The 27,559-nt window shown below is 38.1% G+C and overlaps 1 protein-coding gene across 1 annotated transcript; it reads left to right on the top strand.

The window, feature by feature from the left end:
* Positions 1 to 19,476: 19,476 nt before the first annotated feature.
* On the top strand, positions 19,477 to 21,814 carry LOC145107365 (E3 ubiquitin-protein ligase WAV3-like). Its single transcript, XM_079044235.1, has 3 exons — positions 19,477 to 19,858; positions 19,943 to 20,053; positions 20,309 to 21,814. The coding sequence occupies exons 1-3, from the start codon at positions 19,745 to 19,747 to the stop codon at positions 21,578 to 21,580; spliced, it is 1,497 nt and encodes a 498-aa protein (XP_078900361.1). The 5' UTR covers positions 19,477 to 19,744; the 3' UTR covers positions 21,581 to 21,814.
* The last annotated feature ends 5,745 nt before the right edge of the window (positions 21,815 to 27,559 follow it).

The raw sequence follows: 27,559 nt of genomic DNA, 5'->3' as shown, positions 1-27,559 counted from the left end.
TTTGTGGAAAATTGTTGCTTATATGATTCCACTGACAGCAATATTGGAAAATGGATTTGATTCTTTCATTTGTGGTAGTGTCTAAATTTACCAAATCAGGAAAGTTCCTCATCACCCAAGTTTCAATTGGACCGAAACTTGGAATCATGCAAGTTGAATAGTGTGATTAATGAGAACTTTCAAGCATTGGAAAATCAAGACTAATTACTTGTTCACATGGATGTGTGAGTCAAGTGAAGGACTAAAGGGATCGAGTACACATTCTTGTGCACTGGTCATGTCCACCACAAAGCTCGTTAAGACTATTTGATTTACTAAAGTTTAGTAAATATGGTTATACTTACAAGTTTAAGTATAATTCTGAAACATTGGAAAAGTCTCAATGTATGGCAGAACGAATGGGAAGAATCAAATTAGGCAGAAAGATAAAAGTTTCTCAAATCTGAAAAGATGGGAGAGTACTTTAGTATCATGTTTGTGATCATCTTAATGATTTAGAAATCATATCACAATTAGTCCTCTAAAGGTCATCTTAGTGCATTCTTATGACTAAGAAGAGGAGTCATGAATTGTTGAAATGGTTAGATCAGGAAGATGAGTCATACTTCGTTCCAAAACAATTCTTAGAGTCATACTCCAAGATTGTAACTTGAGTGACATATCTTAAAGAAAGGTTTAAAACACTTGTCAAATGTAAGAGTAAAAGTGTCCTAGTCTTGTACATTTGAAATTGGTAAGTTGTGATGTTTTGGATAAAACAAAGACCAACTAAGGCCAATTGTGTGAAGTGTTTGTCTTGATAAAGAATCCGCACTATCTCTTGAATATTTGGCAAGATAGTCTTATATGTCAAGAGGATAGTGGGAGTCTTAAAGATCCTAAAAAGAATTTCAAGAACTAATCAAGAATAAAACCTGAGGTTCTTCACTAGCACACGACTTGAGGTTTATAACCTATCGTGTTGACATATTCTGTGCCCATTCCAGTTAAAGTTGGCTTTGCATAGGAGTTCTGAAAGTTCTCAATTGGTTGCATAACAACTTGGAAGCAATGGCAGGCCCTGTACTGCCAGGTGGCAAGAAGTTAAGATTGCATAAGTTCAGTCCATATGAGTTTGGATTTGTCATTATCCTTGTCTTGTGACTATGGTTTTGACGATTCACATGGATAAGAACACATACACCATAAAATCTAAGGGTCATAAGGTTTCTCTCCGATTCATGAAAATGATGGTGAGGAAACACTTCCACCAAGTAGATTTGAAGCAGATGGCAAAAGGTCTAAACAATTGAGACTATGATTACGGCATCCCTTTTCATAGTTCTGAAATTGTTTAGACACACATGCATGCTATCTAAGGAAAGGTGTATGATTTTGATAAAGTTTTATCAAAGCATCTCGTATCAGAAATCTGAACTTTGGTAAGAAAGTCAATAAAGTATTGATTTCTAGAAGTCCAGCTGATTTCTGAGTACATGTCAAAGCTAGTGGGAGCATAAGTGTTATGCTAATAATCATCATGTTAGTGGGAGCATGATAATTATTGTTAGTGTTGCAAGTTAGCAATGTTAATTATAGAAAACAAAAGTTTCAATTCGTGAGGCTGTAGGGATTGAAAAAGTTGTTTTGCTATAATTAAGGGAGAGGATATACTTCATTTCAGTTCTAAAGGCTTAGATTGAGACCTTAATCATCTTTAGTCAAGAATATATATATATGAATTTCATGTTGGATTGGTTCAACTTAAGGAAATTCTATATATTGCGTTCTCAAAATTCGATTATGATTACGGCATCCCTCTTCATAGTCAAATTTTGAAAACATGGCAAATAAAAATATTGTAGCAAAAGACTGGTCTAGAATCATGTCTTTATGTGAGACATCATGAATCATGTACCATTTGCTTTGGGTACAGGATCGATTGCATGTGCTATAATATTTGTCATTTCTAAATTTTTCCAAATGCCCAGAGGCATTAAGAAGGGAAAAGGTCTAGAATTGGATATGACTAAAATGATTAAGCAATTGTCGAGGACAATCTGAGGTTTACCAAAGATTGGTTGCTCAGGGACAGTTGGAAGTATAGTGCTAATTTTGGAAGGACCATATTAACATATTCTGAAAAGAGGCATCTCTTATTCAGAAGTGATAGTCAAAATGAGAATATGGAGTTGTCTCCATAGGTGGAAGTTATCTGTGTAAGATTAGAAAACTTAATGCAAGAAGCATGTCCAAAGCAATGTACTTTGAATATGAGACTTAGTTTCCATGGAGTTGATCTCCATTGGAATACCTTATAATGAATGTTGACAAGTCTTTGTGACTTTGTACATATTCATTACAGGAGGGTCAGTGCATATAAGTTTAAAATCTAAACAGATTTCGATAAATGATAGGAATTTGAAATTCTCACATTTTTCGATAAGGATTTGGGAGTGTGAAATTAGAATCATTGAAATTATGTTCAATTGGTTTATTTCACAAAGTAAGGATCATAGACAAACATAGAGTGCATACTTGGTGTATGGCAAAGCTATTGTTTAAGAAAAACATAGTGTACATGCTTGGAGCATGGGACAACTAGTGTTTTTAATTCAAGTATAAAGTTGATAAAACCGAAACAATGAATAATGAGTAATCAGTATGGTGATAAATAAAAGTGTTTATTTATATTCATAGGGTTTGATACCATATTTGATTCATTTATTCTTGTGTTTCACTTTGCATGTTTTGACTTCCAGAATAACTAAGTCGCTCTTCCTGAATGATTAAGTTATTCAAACCATCCACAGTCGGTCATATGTTGGAAGTAGATATGAATCAAGACTGTCATGGGTTGGTTTGTAGAGGTCCAAGTTGGTGGACAAAGTGGTGCTACAACACTCATGAGTGCTCATAAGTTCTGAGTATTGGATTCAACCCGCGCTCATTTGAATCACTTCATGGATTTTATCACGAGTGATCATGAGACGATAATATCTTATATTCTTCAAACCTAGAGATATGAGTTGTTACTATGAGTTGGTTATACATTGATTGCACGAAAACGCATTGGTAACTCGATGTTATAAAACGTGCCTTTGTGTATGATTCAACAAGTAGTAGAACAAGCCATATGAGTCGAAGTTTATCCATTCCTTTTACCTTCGGGATAAAAGCGATATCTGTGGGCCCCTCGATGATTTAGCGATGACACATGTGAGTGCTTGGCCAAGCCAGGACTGATTTGATTTGTTCAATCAGTCAGTCATCATAAATCGAAAATCGGGAAACAACAAATGGACATAGAGAATGATTATAATCCATGTCTCAGTCCATATGATATCTAGAATGGAGGAATATATGATCCCTTATCTAATGGACGCGTCATTGATTTGTTCAGAGTTCGACAGCAGCTTTAAGAGCTACGATTGCTAGTCGGGTTATGAAGTCGTACTTGCAATAATAGTTTTAGACTTATCCAAGTGGGAGACTGTTGGATTAGATGTCGAAGCCCATAACTATTATTGGTATGTACTTGACCCGAGAGTAGCATGGTCCATTTGGGTTGCATATCATCAGGACAATTTGTTAGGATGGACTTTTGAGAGAAGGTTATTTATGGTTTATTAATATATTATAGGTTATAATATATTAATATGAAATCATATGTTTTAATTAGTATCGATCAAGAATTAATTTGGAATTAATTTAGTGATCAAAAGAGACTAATTAAATCTATGGGGACTAATTATGATAATTAGTTATATTTGTATGTGTTGGGCTTATGATCCATGTTGGACCAAGTTTATGTATGGATACATAAAGAGTTGGGCCACATGAACCATGGATCATAAAACCCATGGGTATGGATTATGGGTTATACCCATGACCCTTGGAATCCTACATATAAATAGGTTACTCCATAGCCAAAATCACCACTTCTTTTCTTAGAGAAATATGGAGGTGTTTTGGTGCATGGAATTCTCTCTCAAGAGCCACCTTTGTCCTAGGTGTGTTGTGATTCCATTTGAGGCATTTCATACTATTGGTGCTAAGCTCTTAAGGCCAAATACATCAAGACTTCAAGCCACATAAAAGGTATGTTTCCCTAACTAGTATATTATATGGTTTATGTCAAATGCATGCTAGTTATAGGTTTAATGCCTTGGAAACCATTTGCATGTATAATAGAGAAAACATAGATCCAAGGTATTTAGGGTTGTATGTGCACCATAGGATGTTGTAGTATACTAAAACCCAACATACTTGTGATCACAAGAACCAAAAGACAAGTTTTGGTCCCAAATCCTACTACGCCAAGAACCGAAGGTCCAGTTTCGGTCCCAACACAAGTGCTCAGAACCGAAAGTCAAGTTTCGGTCCCAAATCCCATCCTCCTCACTCTCAACCAAAGCCCAACTTTGTGAAGGATGTCAAAGGAAAGGGAAAGTTGTACTCAGATACTGAAGTCCAAAACACCAAAAAGTGAGCTAACCTTAGAACTTCCAAGAAAACCTCTACTGTGAAACCAACTAACAATAACACACACCAGTTAACACAAGATAAAAATAAAATCAAAGTTTACACCATCAAACGAAAAGATGAAAACACTTTAATAAAAAGAACATATATGGTTGATCTTTCGGTTGCAATTCCCTATTCTGTAAAAGTCTCACCAGGACCCAAGAGACTTTGGGTTCCTAAATCTTCTTAATTTTTGCAGGTTATCAGTGACGAGCAGTTTGACGAAGAATGGTATATTAACAGTGGCTGCTCTCGTCACATGACAGGAAGAAGGGAAGAGCTAAGGGATTTTCTGTCCCTTAAGGATGGTGGGTGTGTGAAATATGGAAACAACTCATACGGCATGATCAAAGGATATGGGATGATCACCAACAGAGAGTTCTCAATACGAAAAGTTGCCTGCGTGGAAGGATTGCAGCACAACCTCATCAGTGTCTCTCAGCTAGTCGTAGGAACCGGTTTGAAAGTCTCGTTTGACGATGAGGGCTCAGAGATAATTGAAAAGCAAACAAAGAAAGTTCTGTTGAAATCTGAGCGCAAAGGGGAGATGTATCCTCTAAATATCAATCCGATAAAAGGAAATCCAGCAATATGCTTGCTGTCGAAGGCGAACTCAGATGAAAGCTGGTTGTGGCACCGAAGACTATTGCACCTGAACTTCAAAGATATTAATAAACTGGTGCTTGGTGATCACGTGTGTGGACTTCCTGTTCTTAAATTCGACAAAGAACATCTGCGCAGCATGCGAGATGGGCAAGCAAAGCCGAAAGAGTCACCCTACTCGTATCAATACGAATATCATCGAACCTCTTGAACTACTGCACATCGACTTATGTGGTCCTTCGGCTATTGAAAGATTCGGTGGTAGTAAGTTTATACTTGTAATTGTAGATGATTTTTCACGCTTCACCTGGGTTTTCTTTCTTAAACAGAAATCAGAGGCGACTCCCAAGCTGAAGGTCTTTATCAAGCAAGTGGAATTGCAGCTGCGAAAGGTGGTAAGAAATATAAGAAGCGATAATGGGCTAGAGTTAAAAAACAAAGACTTTGAAGAATTTCTGGCAGAAAAGGGAGTAACTCACAACTTCTCTGCTCCCTATACTCTACAACAGAATGGGATCGTTGAAAGACGAAACCGTTCTTTATGTGAAGCAGCCAGAACCATGCTGAGCTTCGCTTCTCTTCCACTATACGTCTGGGCTGATGCAATTGCTGCTGCATGTTACACTCAGAACCGATCCTTCCTAAACAAGCGATTCTCCATCACTCCATACGAGATTTTGAATAATCGTAAGCCCAATGTGAAGTTTTTCCACGTGTTCGGTTCAAGATGCTTTATTTTCAATTCCAAAGAGAACTGAAACAAATTTGATGTCAAGGCAGACGAAGGGATCTTTCTTGGTTATTCGCTTACTTCAAAAGCATATAGGGTTCTGATAAAACGCTCGAAGAAGATTGAAGAAACCTGTTATGTCACTTTTGACGACAATTATGTGAAGAAAATACAAACAACCGAAAGTCTAGCGGAGAAAATCTTTCCAGAATCTGGTCAAGTATCAGTTCCTATTTCCAATCTGTTTGAAGAGTACATGCTGCTCTTTGATGAACCAGAGAAGGCGATCCACTCAGAAGCGAAAGCAGCAGATAACAAAATCAATACCCTGAAGAAAATCATCGATGAAGCTGCTAAAGACATGGAAAGCGAGCCTCAACAATCAACCAGAAGCAGACTCAAAGCGAACCTACTGCATCAGGTGATCATCCAACTACTAATGACCCTCCAAGAGAAAGCACAATACTCCAGGGGGAGGGTTCGTCTACACCAAAACCAAACGACATGCCTTTCCAGGGGGAGAATCCATCAAATACCCCAACCCAATAAGATCCATTTGAGGGGGAGAGCATTGAACCTGACATAGGATTCGGTTCGCTATTTGAGGGGGAGAATGAAAATGCAAATGACGAAGGCGATATGTCAGAATTGGAAGAAGAAGTCAATGCTGAGTTGGATCCTGCTTATGATCCAAATTACCCTCCTCTCATAAAATGGACAAAGGATCATCCTAAAACTCAAATTATTAGTGAATCATCTGAGGGTGTTCTCACATGCTCACAAATGAAAGCGAAGCAAACTGCTTTATTCTTTCAAGTAGAATTCTGCATGTTTAATTCGTTTGTCTCTAAAGTTGAACCGAAGACGGTAAATGTTGCTCTTGATCACTCCGATTGGGTGCAAGCTATGCAAGACGAACTCCATGAGTTTGAACGAAATCAAGTTTGGAGACTGATTCCCACACCAAAGGATGCATCTGTAGTTGGTCTAAAATGGGTTTTTAGAAATAAGTTAGATAAAGAGGGAAACGTCATTCGCAACAAAGCGAGGCTGGTGGTGAAAGGATATTGCTAGGAAGAAGGAATAGACTATGAAGAGACCTTCGCTCCAGTAGCAAGGTTGGAATCTGTAAGAATCTTCTTGGCATATGGTGCACATAAAAACTTCGAAGTCTTCCAAATGGACGTAAAATGCGCTTTCTTGAATGGAGAACTAGAAGAAACGGTATACGTTGAGCAACCGCCTGGATTTGTGAACGAGAAGTATCCTGATCACTGCGACATTCTGGATAAATCAGTCTATGGATTGAAGCAAGCCCCGAGAGTCTGGTATGAAACTCTAACTCGTTTTCTCAAAATGTCAAAATTCAAGCAAGGTTCGGTCGACCCAACCTTCTTTCGCAAGAAAGAAGGCGAACACTTAATGATTGTTCAAATTTACGTCGATGACATCATCTTCGGCTCCACAAATCCTAGCTTAATAGCTGAATGTAGGAAGTTGATGGAGGCTAAATTTGAAATGAGCGCAATGGGTCCGATTAACTTTTTCCTTGGATTGAATATAAGACAGGGACCAGAAGGCATCTTTATCAATCAGGAAGCGTACACAAAGACGTTGTTAACAAAGTTCGGCATGATGGGAGATTCTAAAGTAAAGGTTCCAATGGCATTTGGCACGAAGTTGACTCCATCTCTTGAGAAACCGGCTGTTGATATGACTCTTTATCGTCAAATGATAGGTTCTCTTATGTATCTAACAGCTAGTAGACCGGACATCATGTTTTCTGTCTGCTACTGTGCCAGGTTTCAAGCAAATCCAAGAGAACCTCATATGGTAGCAGTGAAAAATATCTTCCGTTATTTGAAGCGAACCTCGTCTCTCGGTCTTTGGTATCCTGCAAAATCAGGTTTCTTTGTTCGAGCCTTCTCTGACCCTGATCTTGGTGGATGTGGATTGGATCGAAAGAGCACAACCGGCGGACGCCAGTTCCTTGATGGCAAACTTGTCAGCTGGCAGTCAAAGGAACAAACCTGCGTGTCCCTTTCCACAGCCGAAGCTGAGTACATCGTTGCAGCGTCCTGTACATCACAGGTCATATGGATACAAAGCCAACTTAGAGATTATGGCTTAAGCATGAACAAGATCCCTCTCTACTGTGACTCTGAAAGTGCGATTCGAATATGTCACAATCCAGTGCAACACTCCAAGACAAAGCATATCGCACTGAGATACCACTTCATCAAGGACCACGTTGAAGATGGAAATGTAGAAGTTCACTTCGTTCGGTCCTCAGATCAACTGGCTGACATCTTCACTAAGGCCTTACCAGAAGCAAGCTTTAACAAGATACTCCAAGGCTTGGGAATGATGGAAGCTGAGTCAGTACCGAAACCCCTTTCGTTTCACTAAAATTGAACAAGCGAAATAGAGCGAATGCTCGGTCTATTTCGGCTCCAGAATTTTCGGGAACCGAAATGAACCGAACGTTCGGTCTATTTCGGCTCTTGAATTTTTTGGGAACCGAAATGAACCGAACACTCGGTCTATTTCGGCTCTTGAGTTTTTGGAACCGAAATGAACCGAACGCTCGGTCTATTTCGGCTCTAGAATTTTTCGGGAACCGAAATGAACCGAACGCTCGGTCTATTTCGCTTCATCTTTTTCAAGGGTATGGTTTCGGTTGTATATTTTTGTAAAACTTTCTTGTTCTTTCGAGTGTTTATATTTGGTATTTGTTTTTTTTCTTTTCTGTTTTTATTATTTTTCAGAAATTCCAAAAATCCAAAAATATTTTCTTTTCTGTTTTTATTATTTTTCAGAAATTCCAAAAATCCAAAAATATTTTCTTTTTTGTTTTTATTAATTTTTTTTAGAAAAATCCAAAAACCTTCAAAAATATTTCTATGTGTTTATGTTTTATATCTCAATTCTAAACATCAATTCAAGTTCATAGATGTGAAACACGATGATGATGGGGCAGATATAACATTCTTATCTATGTACTAGTTAAGAGTCCCTAGAAGCATGCTGCTGCATGTAGACCGAAACCTCCATGACTCTGAGTGAAGCCTTAATGATTCTGTAAAAACCAATAGTTTATTCCCAATCAGGCTGTTAAAATCACTCAAGTCACGAGCTACCTAACTCTTCTCATAGTGAGTTAAGAGTTTTCTGCTTTGTCCTTATTATGTAGTAGAGGTACTTTCGGTTCCTTAACCACCTCACATTTCTCCATTAAAGGTTCATTTCACAATCGTAACCCTTGAGACTCTCAGAAATTACCACTGAGGTTTATGGTTACACAATATCTGTGTTGATGATCTTAGTTTCGTTTACCACGAGCTAAGTGAAACCCAAAATCCAACACCTTGAATGAATTGACGGTGAACGTTCTAATGTTCAAGCTATTACATGTCACCTCACGAAATCTCCTTTTATTTTTTTGCATGATCTTTATGAAATTGTCTAACACCAGGACGTTTCTTCCCATAAGGTCTAGTTTATTTTTGTTTTGAGATTTCTAAAATACATCCAGTCACTGAATATTCTATCAAACCTACTTGTTCAACAGGCCACATCGGTCTCACAAGTACTTCATCCACCTTTCGGTCTTATTTTAAGTATCGATGTTCGGTTGAAGGTACACTGCCCACTAAAGCCTATAATTGAAAAGATGCCTTTCAATGTTTCTTTACAAACATTTGATCGTAATTCACGGGAAACCACACAAACACTTCTCAGTCTCTCTTGACTTTGAAGGAAGAGATTCGTGCCCGGGATCCACAATTTCATGTTTAAATAGACATCACTTAAATCCCACAAATATTTTGCTTTATTTCCTTTTCATTAACACACTCTAGCACGAAGATCTTTCTGATTTTCTAAATTTTTGTTTGTGATACTAATGACACTTTTTCAGATTTGTGCTTTCGGCTCTAACTGCAATGTTTGTTCACTTTGATATGGAGCGAAGGTTCCTTAATATAAAGAGAAAGGATGCGTCACGATTTATTTTAATAATAAAAATCGAATCAGGGTGAGTCAGCATGAAGTTGAAACGGTTCAAAATTTGAACAGGAGATAAGGTTGAAAAGGCGCGTGAATTTGAAACGACACCTACTTTCACGCTGGCTGACGTAACTAGGCTGTCAAATCCCGCTTTTTCTGGCGACGTTTCAGAGATCGAATCATCACCACAAGCGGATTTTTCTCTCTCCTAGCAACGGTATAAAAGGTTTTCTCACACCTCTTGGGCTACTTTACCAAATCTCCTCTCTCTCTCTCTCAAGAACAAATCGGCGATTCTTTTACTGTTCATCATCTTCTTCTTCACTACAACAATGGCGGAATCATCTTCTTTCCAAGATCAAACAGTGTCATCGTCTTTGCTCACGATAAAACCCAATCAGAACCTCATCATCCAACTGGACCCTTTTCTTTACGATTCGTACATGCTTCACATTGTAGACTGTCTCAAGTACTCTCCTTTGGTGATTGCTCTCACTCAAGTCGAATCAGTTCCAATGTCACTTTTGTCACAGGTTTATTTCACTGCTTCATACGACAAACGCAAGGAACATATCTTCTTCTATATCTTTAATCAAAAGACCTCAGTTTCCAAGGCACGATTTTGTTCATTGCTAGGGCTTGCTGCGGATGCTTCTGTCATCTCACCGGATTTCATAACAACGACTCAGTTGTTTTCGATGCTTTATGACATGGGATATACAGATGTTCTAACGACGGTGACGAAGTTCAAGAAGTCTTGTTTGCCACCTCAATGGAATGGTATTCTTACCCTTCTCTACAAGGGGTTAGCAGAACGTGTTGCAGGGTCGGATGGAGCTAGTAAAGGATTCCTGACCATTCTTTATGGTCTCTATAACGGCATCAATTTGGATTACGGATAACTTCTTTGGGCACAACTGGTGCAGAGTCTCAACTCCTCAACCAAACATTCTGAAATTTCCCGTGGTCGTTTTTGGACTTTGGTCACTAACAGAGCTATTCAGACCTTTCAGATTCCTGTCATGGAAGGTGCTCTGCGGTCTTCTATTGCAACTTTTCACACAGTCAAAATCATTGTGACTGGCCCAACGAAGTTCATGTACATCGGTTCTATTCCTGAATCAATGAGCCGATGTGTCTCCAGTGAAAGTAATGTCATGGCTGATTACAGGAAGTTGCCTCCTTCGGGTCCACACCAACTCACTCGCGAGATGCAAAGCTCGTTGGACGCTGCATACAAGCCAGCTAAACAAGGAAAGAAGTCTGATAACAAAGGGGAAAAGGTCGGTCAATCCTCCAAAGTTTCTACTCCTAAGAAACGCAAGTCAGAGCAAGCAGAGCCTACTGCTCCAAAGAAACCCAAGACCAAAAGGCAAGCTCGCAGACCAAAGTCTCCTTCCCCATCTACCAGTGACCTTGAGTATGTTCCTTCTGACGGCCAGCCTGAACATGAGTCAACTGACGACGAATCTACTGAAACCGAGAGTCCACCTAGAGGTAATTCGCCTCCACCCTCACCCACTAATGATAGCAACCGAAACTCTCCTCCTCCACATTCGGTTCCTATTACTATCGCTCCTTGTCCTCCACCTATATCATCTATAACTGCAACCTCCATCCTAATTCCAACCCCACTGTTCACTACAGTTACTACCACCACCACTCATCCAACCAAACCTACTGTTCGTGTCAACGTATCTGATACGGGGACATCAGCTTTCGGTTCTGATCCTCCTGTTACCTCAGCACCTTTATCCCTACCTCCATCACATGACTCTGATCCTGTTCTTGGCTGTGACGACATGGAATTTGACTCCACTTACTTCAGTCCATATCGAGTACAGAGTGATGACAATGATGACGCTCCTGTATCCAAGAAGCATCTCAAGGCAATGAATGAAAAGCTTGACCGCTTGCTCTCTTCTTCTTCTGCCAGTTCATACTCTGAAGCGGAACTTAAGGCACTTTTCGAATCCGTTGTCAAGGAGCATGACAATTCTATCTCTAGTGCTGCGAAAGCGATTGAAGCCTCCACCTCCGCTTGTTAGAAAGCTTCGCTTGCAGTTGAAGCTTCTACCAAGGATTGCAAGCAGGCGACCGCAAATGTCGAAAAACTAATTTCTGATGCACAAATATTTCTGGATTCTCTTCAAGCTGCCGCCAAGAAGAATGCTGAAACAGTGAACGCTTCGGTTGATCATCTTACGCGTTCACTGGCGGCCGAAAAGAAACATCTCGAAGCAGCTTGTCAATCCATTCAGGCTGCTAACCAAGAGCTTCATACTAAGGTTGATGCTCGGCTCACTCAACTTGAAGCTGAGCTGGCTATTGAAAACAAGATTATGGATGAGCTGGATAAGCGCACTTCACAACTTAAAATTCAGAATCTCAAGCACAGGACAGCCAACCAGGAGATTGCAGATTTGAAAACTGAGCGAGAAATAATTAAGAGTTCGGTTGGTGATGTCCACTCTATTCTCCTACACCTACTGGATGCCCATTACTCCATTCTCACCATCTCAATTCGACACCATTTGGCTGAGAAGTTGAGACCTGCTCTGGATGTTTTGAGCAGGATTGAGGGTGTTCCGGAGACTGTTGTCCCTCCGAAACAAGCGGGAGATAAGGTTACTCAGGGCAAGGTCCAAACTCATCCACCTCCCAAACCGAAAGTCACTACTGAGCCGAAGGATAATGAAGCTTCGAGCAGTATGAAGGACAAGAGAAAGAAGAAAATTGGAGACGATGATGTGGATGTAAATGACGATGAAGATGATACAGAAGGGAATGCTTCTAAAAATGAAAGTCTGAAAGTTAAGCCCACTGACCAAGAGATTCGGGAGAAGATTCAGAGAGGGAAGGAACTTCTTGACAAGGAGTTGAAAGCAAACGAATTGCTAGAGCAAAAGAAGTCCATGTTTCCTGAATGGACTATGGAATCGCTTCTGAGAGAGGTAATCGATGCACCGAGCACTCATTGGCTCGAACCGGTTCTTTCGTTCGGGCTTGAGAACTCCAAGGACTCACAGTTTGACATGCCCATCACCCGAAAGACGTTCATCTTCCACTGTTTCGAGTCAACGGTTGGCATTCCTTCCCCAGACCCGTGATGGGTTTTGAGCATTCTAACACTCCTAAGTGTACATGCAACCCTAAATACCTTGGATCTATGTTTTCTCTATTATACATGCAATTATGAACTTTCCAAGGTATTACCCTATCTAGCATACAATACTTGATACTTGGGTAATCAAATGGATAGAATACATATCTTTGCTTGATGTAGCTTGTCTCCATGAAGCTTGAGTGCCTAGTGCCCCAAGTGTGACACCTCAAATGGTTCACACAACACCAAATGCACATGGAATGACTTGAGAGAAATGGAACACTCCTTGAAATCGTCTAGCCCTCATATTCACACATTAGTCCACGATTTCTTGAGCCATGGGATTCTTTTATATGGTAGCTATTAGGGTTACACCATGTAACTCATAACTTTACCCATTCCTTATGCTCCATGGATTTTAACCTCCATGGAGTATCCATGGGTCACCCCATGGACTTAGTCCAACATAAGGAATCTTGGATCACAAGCCCACATATATAAGAATGAATGATTTACACAATCAACCCATATATTTAATTAGTCTCCTTTTGATCACTTAATTAATTCCAAATTAATTCTTGATCAATACTAATTAAATAACCTTATTAATATATTAGAACTTATAATATATTAACCAACCTTAAGTGTTATTTCTCTCATTATAGTCTATCAAAATGCATGATGCCATGCAACCCAAATGGACCATGCCGGGTCGGGTCAAGTCTTACCAATTATAGTTATGGACTTAGACATTAATCCAACAGTCTCCCACTTGGATAAGTCTAAAACTATTATTGCGTATGACTTTAGGAACCGATCAGCAATCGTAGCTCTCAAAAGCTTCTGTCGAACTCTGACCTTGTCGATGAACTCTGACCTTTGTCAATGACTTGTCCATTAGATAAGGGATCATATATTCTTCCATTCTAGATATCATATGGACTGAGACATGGATTATCAATCATTCTCTCTGTCTATTTGTTGTTTCCCGATTTCCAATTCATGATGACTGACTGATTGAACAAATCAAATCAGTCCTGGCTTGGCCAAGCACTCACATGTATCATCTTTAAATCATCGAGGGGCCCACAGATATCGCTTTTATCCTGAAGGTAAAAGGAATGGATAAACTTCAACTCATATGGCTTGTTCTACTACTTGTTGAATCATACACAAAGGCACGTTTTATAACATCGAGTTACCAAATGCGTTTTCGTGCAATCAATGTATAACCAACTCATAGAAACAACTCATATCTCTAGGTTTGAAGAATATAAGATATTATCGTCTCATGATCACTCGTGATAAAATCCATGAAGTGATTCAAATGAGCGCGGGTTGAATCCAATACTCAGAACTTATGAGCACTCATGAGTGTTGTAGCACCACTTTGTCCACCAACTTGGACCTCTACAAACCAACCCATGACAGTCTTGATTCATATCTACTTCCAACATATGACCGACTGTGGATGGTTTGAATAACTTAATCATTCAGGAAGAGCGACTTAGTTATTCTGGAAGTCAAAACATGCAAAGTGAAACACAAGAATAAATGAATCAAATATGGTATCAAACCCTATGAATATAAATAAACACTTTTATTTATCACCATACTGATTACTCATTATTCATTGTTTCGGTTTTATCAACTTTATACTTGAATTAAAAACACTAGTTGTCCCATACTCCAAGCATGTACACTATGTTTTTCTTAAACAATAGCTTTGCCATACACCAAGTATGCACTCTATGTTTGTCTATGATCCTTACTTTGTGAAATAAACCAATTGAACATAATTTCAATGATTCTAATTTCACACTCCCAAATCCTTATCGAAAAATGTGAGAATTTCAAATTCCTATCATTTATCGAAATCTGTTTAGATTTTAAACTTATATGCACTGACCCTCCTGTAATGAATATGTACAAAGTCACAAAGACTTGTCAACAGTCATTATAAGGTATTCCAATGGAGATCAACTCCATGGAAACTAAGTCTCATATTCAAAGTACATTGCTTTGGACATGCTTCTTGCATTAAGTTTTCTAATCTTACACAGATAACTTCCACCTATGGAGACAACTCCATATTCTCATTTTGACTATCACTTCTGAATAAGAGATGCCTCTTTTCAGAATATGTCAATATGGTCCTTCCAAAATTAGCACTATACTTCCAACTGTCCCTGAGCAACCAATCTTTGGTAAACCTCAGATTGTCCTCGACAATTGCTTAATCATTTTAGTCATATCCAATTCTAGACCTTTTCCCTTCTTAATGCCTCTGGGCATTTGGAAAAATTTAGAAATGACAAATATTATATAGCACATGCAATCGATCCTGTACCCAAAGCAAATGGTACACGATTCATGATGTCTCACATAAAGACATGATTCTAGACCAGTCTTTTGCTACAATATTTTTATTTGCCATGTTTTCAAAATTTGACTATGAAGAGGGATGCCGTAATCATAATCGAATTTTGAGAACGCAATATATAGAATTTCCTTAAGTTGAACCAATCCAACATGAAATTCATATATATATATTCTTGACTAAAGATGATTAAGGTCTCAATCTAAGCCTTTAGAACTGAAATGAAGTATATCCTCTCCCTTAATTATAGCAAAACAACTTTTTCAATCCCTGCAGCCTCACGAATTGAAACTTTTGTTTTCTATAATTCGATGGTATATTTTGTTTCGTCAAACTCTTCTTGCCATCATTCCTAGGCTGTTCAAGGTCGTGAAGAAGACCAAAGTTACTCAACCGAAGCAGTCTCTCGCCTCAATTGACGCAAAGGGGGAGATTGTTGGGTCTAAGTGTTGCGTCTTTGGGCTCGGTTAATAGTCCATTTTGTTTACCCGGTTTGGGCCTGTCCAACCGTGGATTACTATTAGGGTTAGCATATATATTGTGCATCCATGTATAGCTTTTAGGTTATCGATCTCATTAATAGCTTATGCATTGTAACCCTTACACACCTCTACAGTCGAAGTTCTTCATCGAGCTCTTCTGAGGTGTGAGTTATTAATCATTCGACATCATTTGATCCATTCCTGTGTTCTTTACTTGATTAGTATTGTTTTTCTGCTTGGAATCTATCGATCTATAGCGTAATATTCTCTTCACTTTGGAATGTTTGTGATCGTGGATAAGTGAATGCTCCGCCGACCATCACCTGTTGTATGTTGTATGGGTTGTTGTACGCTTGGCCTTACCCGTATCAGTACCCGTGGTTGTACATGGTTACTTGTGGTATGTATGGTGCCTCCGTGGAGTATGCGTGCATCAGCTGGTTCGGTTGTGAACTTGACTCCGTTGGCCCCGTAGTATGTGAGCTCATCTCCTACACTGGTGTGACTTGATTGTTGTTACTTTGTGGCTGCGTTGTTTGGGGATACACACCTTGGTAGTGGTATAAGTATGGGTTGAACGTAGGTTACTGTGCGAATAGCGGGATGTGCGATATGCCGACCACCGGGGAAGACTCATGACCTGTGGACGACAGTTGTGAAGTGGGTAGAATGGTAGCGGGGACCAGGTGTTAGTCCCCGCATGTCGCAATGGTGTCGGTGGTCGATTTGCTGTTGGTTGTGATTGTTTGGTCGGCGCTCTTTGATACGTTGTGGTGGGTGTCGTGGTCAGGTGTTCCGTTGCGACGGGCGGCGGTCACCATAAATTGGCAATGAACTCTGTCGCGGACCCGGCTGTCGGCGTTGTCGGTGTTTGAGTGGGCGGTTGCCCTTCCACTGTTGACAAACCGCTCCCGTCGAGGGACTACATTGGTCTAACTAGGCTGGTGTCACCACCGTCCGGCCGTATGGGTCCTTTGTCCGTCATCTCCGACTCTTAACGTATTTAGATGGGTTGTACAGTACTAAATGCACGCCCAGATGACACCAACTTTTGTGATGTGTCTCTGACTTAACTCCGTCTCCTTGAGGGGTGAAAAAGATAAGACTGAGGATCACAACAAAGAAAACAAGGTCGTCAGCCGTCGTCCGGGAGGTGATCCCAGAACGAAGCTCCGATGGTCACGTTAGTGAGTTCCTTTAAGGAAATGTCTATTATGGAAAGTATGAGGCTGGGGTTAAAGAGTCGAGATCCCTTCTCTTGGGGGGGGGGACCTTTTTATACTTGTGGTCAGGGGGACAGATCCCGACAGTATCTTCTACTTTTTCAGGCATGGCAAGACGAGGCGGTCTTCGATTAGTAGATCGTGCCCCGCGGGTGGCTGTTTGCTGTTAGTGTATAACGGCCAGTTGGCAGATCAACAAGCACTACACTTGTGGATCTGGGGCAACTGGTACTCCTTTGTCTTATCTGGAACAAGAGTTTCTTTCCTAAAAGGGGGCTAATCCCGAGGCTAGATCACCGGTGCTAGAACATAGGGTCTTATGGACTATGGTCTGCTCCCGGCTCTTGTCGAGTAATGGGTTTTTGATGGGCCGTGCCTGAGTTGACGGCTCCTTTATCCTTTGACGTTACTCCGGGTGAGATACATTAACAATTTATAACATCAAGAATGTGTTCACAATCAACAACATGTAAACACCTCATCCTAGGGTATGCAATTGCTCAAGGGATCACACCTAGTATAAGGGTACCAACTATACTACTATTAGAAAATGTCTCCATGATCCAAATCTATAAAATTAAGATGTCAAACAAGTAACTAACATAATAATGTTACAATAGTTGTTGCATAAAAACTATTATAAAACATAGCAGAGATAACTTAAATGCATACATAAATCCTTGCACAATATATGTAGGACTATTGCCGACTCATGGCTCGGTGGGGTTTAAATGCTCTTCAGTCTTATCAAAGACATCAGACAACTGTTTCTAATTGAAATCCCATATCACTCTACCCCATGGGTATATGTGTCAACAATTGCACTTAATAACTATAAATTAAAAGTATCATTTAATATAATATAATTAACTGTACACCTATTAAACTCTCCTAAATTATAGACGAATGTAAGATATTCCTTGTTAACTTCCTGTCGAGGGTATCTGCCATAAAATCCATGCTCTAACATATACATTAAGGAGACTCGCACAACGTCTGCGTCTTCTAGTTGATGCAGTGAGTTATTGAACACTTGCATAATGTCAACAACTTTCACTGACTATGAAGGCAACACAAATGGAAAGACATAATGTTTGAACTGTGTCAAAGATGAAGTAGTGGGGAAATAGTCGCCGAACCGCAAGCCGGTCATAAGGCAAAAAGCTTTCCTCTTAAAGCAAACCCGATAGTTATGTACCGGAAATAGAAGCTCCTCTAGGTCAACTCGAGTAACAAGTACTATATTCCTTGCATGTAAGATAAAGACATAGTAAAGGATGACATTCGACACCCATCGACATGTTAACATAAGCACCAAAACAAGATGCCCTAAACATGGCCGCACATGGTGGTGTGTGTTGTAAACGGGCCTTGATTTCATGGCTCGGTCCAGGCCTGCAGGTTGTAGTGATAACCACTTAGCATGTTCTGTCATGCTACAATGAAAAATATTATAATTAGATATTTGATGCATGTTCCAGACTAAAGAATATGTTTCATAGAACATTCTAGAACAACCGTTCGGACTATTCCAAACTGCAATGATATATTCCGGACAGATGCACTATGGGATACCATTCCGGAACAATTCTACGCATTTCGACCTTGTTCTGCATATTCTGGACATGATCTTCGTATTCCGAAGCCGTTGTGGACTATTTCAGAATTATGATTTTTTAAAGATGTGTTATTGTAGTGCCCACATATACCCACATATAACCCTACAGTAGCCTAAAAACTACTAAAAATCGAAGAAAGACGAATAATACCTATATACTTGCATCTAATCATACAAAAAATTTTATCTACTTTTTAACATATAATCATAAATAAAAAAAACCTATAATTATAAAAATAATCAAAACATACCTACAAGTGAATTTCTTCATTGCTAGAATAAGACATTGTTTAAGTTTGATGTTGTCCGGAATGAAGGTGAGTTCAAAATGAAATCTGAAATAAAAATGAGTTTGGAATGTTATTTATAAGGGGACCATATTATCGAGTCAGATCACTATACCCGTTTTATTCATTTTGAAATACGGATACGAAATAGGCATTCCAGACCGAATGATATTTTCCAAAATTAATGGTATCGAGGTTATCCGAACAAAATGATTAAATTACTCGCTTTGTCATAAACTATGACAATTTTGTGAAAGAAATTCTTTGAATCCGTTGGACATGATGAAACACGTTTGTCTTTGTATGGTCCCTACCCCATCACACCTTCCCTCATATATTTCTTTTGTAGTTCTTCAGCATAATTAATAAACCAATATCTTATATAAAATTGAAAGCTACCTCGACTTTAAATAAAGAAATGGTTATTGGTAAGAATGTATTATTAGTAAATAATCTAACACTCGAAATCGAAATAAAGGAAGTCAATAAAACAAGTCTTCCCCAAATTTTGTAAAAGTTTCCCCCTTCGGTTACTCTGAAATTAATTCTAAGTGGGTTCGAAATTCGAGGATGAACAGTAACCCCGTTTGGAAAGAAAGAATAAAGAAAAAAAAAAGATCACACTTCACACAGTACACACACCCTATGAATATGATAGCCTGTTATTTATAAAAAGGAGAAATGGAAGGTGGAACAGGACAACCAGGATCACAAACCTACTGCCAATGCCATCTGTAGATAAAAATCCATTTTACAGACCACAATGCAATTGATTTGATAGACCTGATTTTCAGGCAGACAATGATGGCTGGAGTAGGAGGATCCAAGAAACTAAAGAGAGCAGCTAGGAGATTACTTCATACCTGCGGCTCCTTCTCTTTCCGGCAATCTCATCTCGAACCCCCATCCCCCACCGTATGTTCTAATAACTCCGATTTACGTTTTAATCTTTCTACTCCTAGCGAATTCAAGTTCCGATGTGTGTTTTCTTTGTTACAGGTGGTAATTGCATCAGGTTCGACTAATAATTCTCCCAAACCCAGCAAGGTTAATCCAGATAATTTTACAGAAAATGTTTCCAACGCAGATCCAACTACTTCTTCTTCCAAGGTAATCGTAATCTTCATTATATGTCATGATTCTTTCAAATGTAGGTTAAATTGAACCCAACTAAGTAAGCCCTAATGTAGTTAATTGACCATACACGTTTGGGGGTTCGGAATTGTAAACTGATTTTTTCTCCAATTCAAGTATTAACCTATTTAGGGAGTAACACCATTCCCAAATCCCAATCTTGTACCATAAATAGATAATTCCTCATTCAATTTTTGTTTCGAGGGTTAAATGTTGTTTCTTTAAATGCAGACGATGTGTGCGATTTGTCTAGAAACTCTCAACTACAGTTCATGCAGTACTCCAGGGCAAGCTATATTCACAGCTCAATGCTCTCACGCTTTCCATTTCGATTGTATCGCCTCCAATGTCCGGCACGGCGGCGTAACCTGCCCTATCTGCCGTGCGCAGTGGACCCACCTCCCGCGTAACCTCAAAACCCCACCTTACTCAAACCTAACCGACGACCCAATCCTTCAAATCCTCGATGACTCCATAGCCACTTTCCGGGTTCACCGCAGATCCATTTTAAGAACCGCCCGTTACAACGACGATGACCCGATCGAACCGAGTCATGGTCTCGACCTCAACCACCCACGGCTCCATCTCTCCATCTTAACCACCGAACCACATCCCTCATGCTCTTCATCTCAACCTCTGGACCCCACCTACCGACCCGCGTGTCTCTCGGTTCGACTCGCGCACCAACCCGCCATGGATCTGGTTCTAGTCGCGTGCCCAAATGGGCCCCACCTTCGGCTCATAAAACAATCGATGGCACTGGTGGTGTTTTCACTCCGACCGATTGATCGGTTGGCAGTGGTGACCTACTCGTCGGCTGCTGCCCGTGTGTTCCCGCTCCGGCGAATGACATCATACGGGAAACGGGCGGCACTGCAGGTGATTGACCGGTTGTTCTACATGGGTCAGGCGGACCCGGTGGAGGGGTTGAAGAAGGGGGTGAAGGTGTTGGGGGACCGGGCGTATGAAAACCCGCAATCGTGTATTTTACATTTGTCGGATAACCCGACGAGATCGTATCACGGGTTTGATGCTGAGGTGGCGGTGCGGGTCCACCGGTTTCATGTGGGGTATAGTTTCGGGACTTCGAATGGGTTTGTGATGCATGAGTTTGAGGAGTTTTTGGGGAGAGTGATTGGGGATAAAATAAGGGATATCCAGCTGCGGATTAGGGAGGATGGTAGGGTGGTGAGGCTGGGGGAGTTGAGTGGTGGGGAGGAGAGGAGGATTCCGGTGAGTGTCAGGGAAGGTGGGAGTGTTTGGGTTGAGTATAGTTATATTGAAGATGGGGTTCGGGAATGCCTGAGGAGTGGGGAAGTGGTGGTGGGAGTGGGATTAGGGGAGAAAGGAGAGGCGGCGGGTGGTGGTGGTGGTGGTGGTGGTGGTGGTGATGGTGGTGGAGGGAATGAAGATGGTCGGAGTAGTAATGCTGGGAACTGGGATTACCATGATCCGTACATGGCTAGAAGATGGGCTAAGCATCTGCATGGTTACAGACTCTGATAATGAATTTTGTTAATGACTTAATGTTTCTTTGTTCATTTGTGTATTTTTCTTTCTTTTTTCTTTTTCTTTTTAAAACAAACTTTAATTCCACTGTGGAGAATCAGACATTCCTTGTAAAACAGAGGAAAAAAAAAACAACGGGTTAATCGTTGCAGAAACAGGTGAGGCGAGTTTAGCAGGCTCGATGGATTTTTGATTTTGATATACGAAAATGAGTGTGTTGATAGGCAATTGATCTTATAGATTATACAAAGTATAAACATAAGAAATGAAAACAATAATATATTAATATATCACTATGAGTGAGAAATATGAAAGAAGTAATAACTGTTAATGAGAATTGAATGGTTGTATTTATACTTCATTGTGTGTATTGTTTTTGTAAAATTAATTTTTCTTTGTAAATAAGAAATAATTCACAACAGTGAGATAATTTAAAAAAAAAAAAAAAAAACAGCATATATGTAGTCAATGTGCTATAAACAATGATAAAAGTATATATATATATATATATATATATATATATATATATATATATATATATATATATATATATTCTATTGAAATGTGATAAAACAACGATACAATAGTAATGTTCTAAAGTAAAGTATAACTTGTGCGACTTTTGCTTCTATGCTTACTCATAGATTCACTTTGTTATATTCGGTTGTCTACTACTTTAACTCCCTAAATAGAAGGTTCATGTGGTATCAAGAGTAGTTTGGAATATCAGTTGTTGTCCTTTTTCTTTAACGTCGAAGGTTCTTGTATGAAATATATGTGGATGTCCTTTTTCTTTAACGTCGAAGGTTCTTGTATGAAATATATGTGGATTCAGGAGTATTTGGAAGCAGATTAAATTTACCGTTAAAAAAAATTAACTTAATTTCTATAACATAGATACATAAAGAATTTGTTAGAGTTGGCAATGAGTGGGATTTGGGTTTGACATCATAAATAGGATCAACGTTTCCCGAATTCAATACAACTTATATTTAAATAAACAAGTTTGAGATTGACAAATTTTATTTAGATTTGTATCCGTAACCTTTTTATTATGGTCATGTGCTTCAAACAAATAATTCACAATAGTAAAATAAGTTCACGTTGGTGAATGCTTAACTCATTTTAATTTATCTACTCATTTGGTGAGACTCCCTTTAAATTCCACTACATATAACAAAAAATTATTTTATTCATACATGTAAAGCAAATCACAAATATATGTACATTTAACATTAAACGTTTACCTTTCGATTGTCGATTGTTAAAATATCAGTCTTACTCCGGAAATTCAACGAGTCCAATAATGGAGTATAATTCCTTACATGATTGGTTACATGTTCATAGACTCGGCAACAGTAGATGTGTAACACCCGTTTTTCCAATTTGATCAATTGAAGACATAGGGATCATGAATATATTGTTTTGGAGAAAATCTTTAGCCACGACGTGGTCACGTCACTTAAATGAAGAACGTGTTTGACTGGTCACCATGGTGTGGTAAGGTATTCACCACGGCGTAGTGAACGTTGCAGCCCAAACCCATGAAGTTTAGGGTTTCCTCCGTATTTAAGGGTTTGATCTCCAAGTTTAGGTCATTCTATTCGGCCTCCATCCTCCCAATTCGAAACCCTAGCCCCCACTTGAGTATTCTTGGTGTTTGTGGGATGTTCTTGATGTTTTGAGCCTTAAAGTGCAACTTGAGAGAGGAAAGTGGAGAACTTGTTGATTGAAGGGTTGTTTCTACTTCAAATCTTGCATCATGTGCATCTTGTGGAGCTTTGGAAGGTATAAAGCTTCCACCTTTATCATTCATGTTTCTCATTACATGCTTTGAGGTCCTATTGAATCCTTTAGAGGGATGTGCTTGGAGTTTTGAGCAACTCTAGAACCTAAGACTTTCTTGGTGACCATTTATGGACTTGATATGACGGAAAAAGTGTTAGGTCTTTGTTTCCTTTGAATCATGCACAAATTTTGGTTATGATAGCATAATGGACTTAGGGTTTAAGATCTTGCATTGTGGTGATGTCTTATTGGATAAAGTTGGAAACTTTATCCATTAAGTCATTGAGAAAAACTAGATCTGGAGTTATGAGCCTTGTAAGAATTAAGCTCTTAATGAAAAAAATGTCATCATGTATGAAACCACGACGTTGCCAAGGAAGGTCCACTACGTGGTGGCGTGCTGCAACACATCTGTTTTGACTAGACTTGGCCACGGTGCGACCAAGGACTCGCCACGGTGATCGTTGACCAATTTGAACTTGGGTCAAACTTGAAGGATTTGGTTGTAGTTTGAGGTTGATCCTTTATTGGTGTTAGACTGTTCGCATGTCTTATCAGTACAAGGAGTTGACACTGTAGTTGTGCTTCTTCGATTTTGCGATTCAGGTGAGTCTTCTCACTATATCAACTATGACATTGTATATCCTTTGTATGATAGGATAGAGGTATTGTTAGAGTACAAGTATTCTAGTTGAATAAGATAACTCCTTGTTATATATGTGTGGCATAAGACACTTGGTGTCATGGTATGCTAGACTGGTACGGTCTTACATGTGGATTGTATTATATTGTTAGGTATCATGATTGGTTAGGGTGATGATAGTATTGATTGATCGTTGAGTGGATACCCTAGGGGTCGTATGTAGTTTAAATTATATAGCCCGAAAAATCTTAGTCTAAAGCTTTATTGCATGGTTCTTGTCTGATTTATCGCTATCGGGTAGAACCATCTGTTTGATTGTCTTTCTGATCCTTGACTACATATGACTATGTATTTATAAGGCTGTCATCAGTATTAGCATCGACCCAGGTATAGATATTGTTTCGGCTATAGGTCGATGATCGCAAGGTGGCTGAGAGATGGTAGTAATTGACGGTTGAGAGTCAGTAGTAGTGGTGGCTGAGATCCAGTAGTAGTCTGTCACACCCCCAAACCATGATGGCGGAAACGTCTGGGGGTGGATGACTTCATAAATCATATCACAACAATATGTATAACAACGATAAAAGCAAAACATAACCATCATAAATATAATTGAAAGAGTTACATTGTTGTAAGAGTTGTATGTTTCAAAACCAATTACAATATGATGATAAAAAGATTTGTTTAACCCCTTAGTGTCCCATCCTCAAAAGCTTGTAGTTACCTGTTTTAATTAATTCCTGAGAATACAAGTAGTTTTGAAAAGTGTCAACAATTAAGTTGGTGAGTTCATAAGAGTTTGTATGAAGAATTGTAAGCCTTTCCTTGTAAAATGATAGTGTTTGTTTCCAGAAAATCCAATATTTTCCTTAAAAATGAGTTGTCGTCTTAGAAACCCTAAGACCGAAATGAATAAGTATTTCTATACTTAAAATAGTAATATGTAGTTTTAGTCTATATAAAGCCATTTGAAGGTATGTTTCCCCGTAAACTAAGTGTATCGTTTATTCCTCATGTGAGTTATTATAACCGTACTAAAACATAGATGGTCTCTTACGACGTTGTTCAGGCGTCGGAATGTTAGACATTTGTCACCCCAGACCTGCTGGTCTAGCTGTAGCAAGCAGCCTAGGTGCGGGATTGTCAGTCCCGTATAGATCTATACACAAGTATTACCAGTGGCGGACCTTAGTGGGGCATTTGGGGTCCCGGGCCACTGCTCAATTTCCGGCACGCAGTGTAAATTTTTTTTTTTTTTTGGTTTTATCTATTAGGTGCACCCGCTTGAAGTACGAGGGACACCCCTACTAAAACAGTCTGCGTCCGCCACTGAGTATCACGTTCTCTTACGAGAGATTCTAGTTATAATACATGACTTTTGTAGGTACTCTGGTAGGTACGATGAAGACTTTGTTTCACAAAAATTGATTCAACGCGTTTACGTTTTGATGTACTGAAAAGCTTTGTATGTATAATTATCACTTTTCCATGATAATAAATAGTATAAAATAATTATATAAATCTTTATATAATTATCCGTCTTGTTCAAAAATGTTACAATAGTGTTAATGTCTCATAAACTATACCTATTATAGTTTATTATAATATTTCATTTGTACCTATATATATATATATATATATATATATATATATATATATATATATATATATATATATATATATATATACTCTAATAAATAAAGGTTTTTTTGCCACTTGTCACATTCTCATTTAATTTCCCAAATGTCATTTTGTGGTTATTTTGAATTAATTTTTTTTCCACATGTCATTTTATAAATTTTCTATTTGTTTAAATTTCATATAATATTTTAATGTTATAATTGCAATAAATATGGTAATAAATAGATATCAATGTCATCAATGAACTTACCTTTTAATTTAAAAATTTTCAAAATTAAAGCTCATTATTTTATTTATTTATTTATTAAAATTATTTGTTTAAATTTAAAAGATAAAAAACATTTCCATTATAATAATTCATTATTTTTCTTATTTTCTTATAAATTCAAAATTCTTAAATATTTAGACATTTATATTAACTTTTTTTAAATTAAGCCATGTAATAAATGAGTCTCACAACTACTATATATATATATATATATATATATATATATATATATATATATATATATATATATATAGAGAGAGAGAGAGAGAGGCTAACATGCTTAGATATTCATGAATAATAATTATTTTACATCTAACACCAATAAGTGAGTCTTTAGTATGAAAATGTCAATTTTTCTAGTTTTTGACTTTTTACGTCACAAAACGGTAAATAATGAAATATAAACTATGTGAAACTTATTTTTACCTTTTTGTGATATTTAAGTGAAGTTAACTTTATACGTTTAAAACATCATATGTTTGGTCAAAACCCATAAAAATGGTACCATAACCTAGTTATGACCATTTTTGTTAGAAAACCCACTTTTACATAAAATGATAGATTTTTAAGTTTTCTTTTTGTAAAGCTAAATCTTTGGTATTTTTAACTAGTTTCAAGACATATGTTCCAAATAACATATTTTGGTTTATATCCCACAAAAATGGTGTAATAACTTGGTTATAACCATTTTTGCTAGAAAAGTCATATTATATTCATAAAAATCTTAGTTTTTATAGTTTTGTGTTTATAACTTTTTCTTAAGAACAAATAGCATGTTTATACTTGTTTTTCATAGTTTTATATTTTAAACAAACTTTTACATCTAAATGTTGATAATGCTAGGTAATAACATTATTTCATGTATTAGGCATCTTTTATAAAAATGATGGTGTTTTTATAAAAATAATATGATATAAAGGATGTATAAATATTTAATTTGAATTATAAAAATTCAAATTATTATAAAAATCATTATTATTAAAAATAATAATACGTTAAATGAAAGTTAGGTTGAATTTCTAAGTTCGTTTCGTTAAAATTTGGGTGTTTAGCCGGGTATAGAATTCGTCGCATCTTGGTGACGAATTCACTAAAATTTGTGTTTGCAGCCTTTTTGATGAATTTGTCATGTAGTATTAGATTTATGAACTCCACCACATTGTGTTACGAGTATTATTTATTCCCAAATAATATATAGTTGAATTATCGAGTTGTTACATTACTAACCCTATTTTGGGTTTATATTCGATAATTGGCAATCCCGAGAGGTACTTTGTATTATAATTTGTAAGTTGTACATTAGGAACATTAGGAAACATCGCGTAAATCCTAAAATCCTAATAATAGTTGAGTTGACTTGTTGACTTTGTTTGATCCAAAAATTGACACTTGCAACACTTAACATAATAATCATGCTCCCACTAACATGATAATTATTAGCATAACACTTATACTCCCACTAGCTTTGACATGTACCCAAAAATCATCTGGACTTCTAGAAATCAATACTTTATTGACTTTCTTACCAAAGTTCAGATTTCTGATACGAGATGCTTTGATAATACTTTATCAAAATCATACACCTTTTCTTAGATAGCTCACATGTGTGTATAAACAATTTTAGAACTATGAA

This window comes from Lactuca virosa, chromosome 4 (assembly GCF_052849685.1).
Source record: "Lactuca virosa cultivar CGN04683 chromosome 4, Lactuca_virosa_CGN04683_v6, whole genome shotgun sequence".
Lineage (NCBI taxonomy): Eukaryota > Viridiplantae > Streptophyta > Magnoliopsida > Asterales > Asteraceae > Lactuca > Lactuca virosa.
This window is presented reverse-complemented; position numbering and strand designations above follow the sequence as displayed.

Coding starts and splice junctions, on each gene's coding strand:
- LOC145107365 (XM_079044235.1), top strand. CDS start 19,745: ATGATGGCTGGAGTAGGAGGATCCAAGAAACTAAAGAGAGCAGCTAGG. Junction 19,859..19,942: donor TCGAACCCCCATCCCCCACC/GTATGTTCTAAT, acceptor TCTTTGTTACAG/GTGGTAATTGCATCAGGTTC. Junction 20,054..20,308: donor CAACTACTTCTTCTTCCAAG/GTAATCGTAATC, acceptor CTTTAAATGCAG/ACGATGTGTGCGATTTGTCT.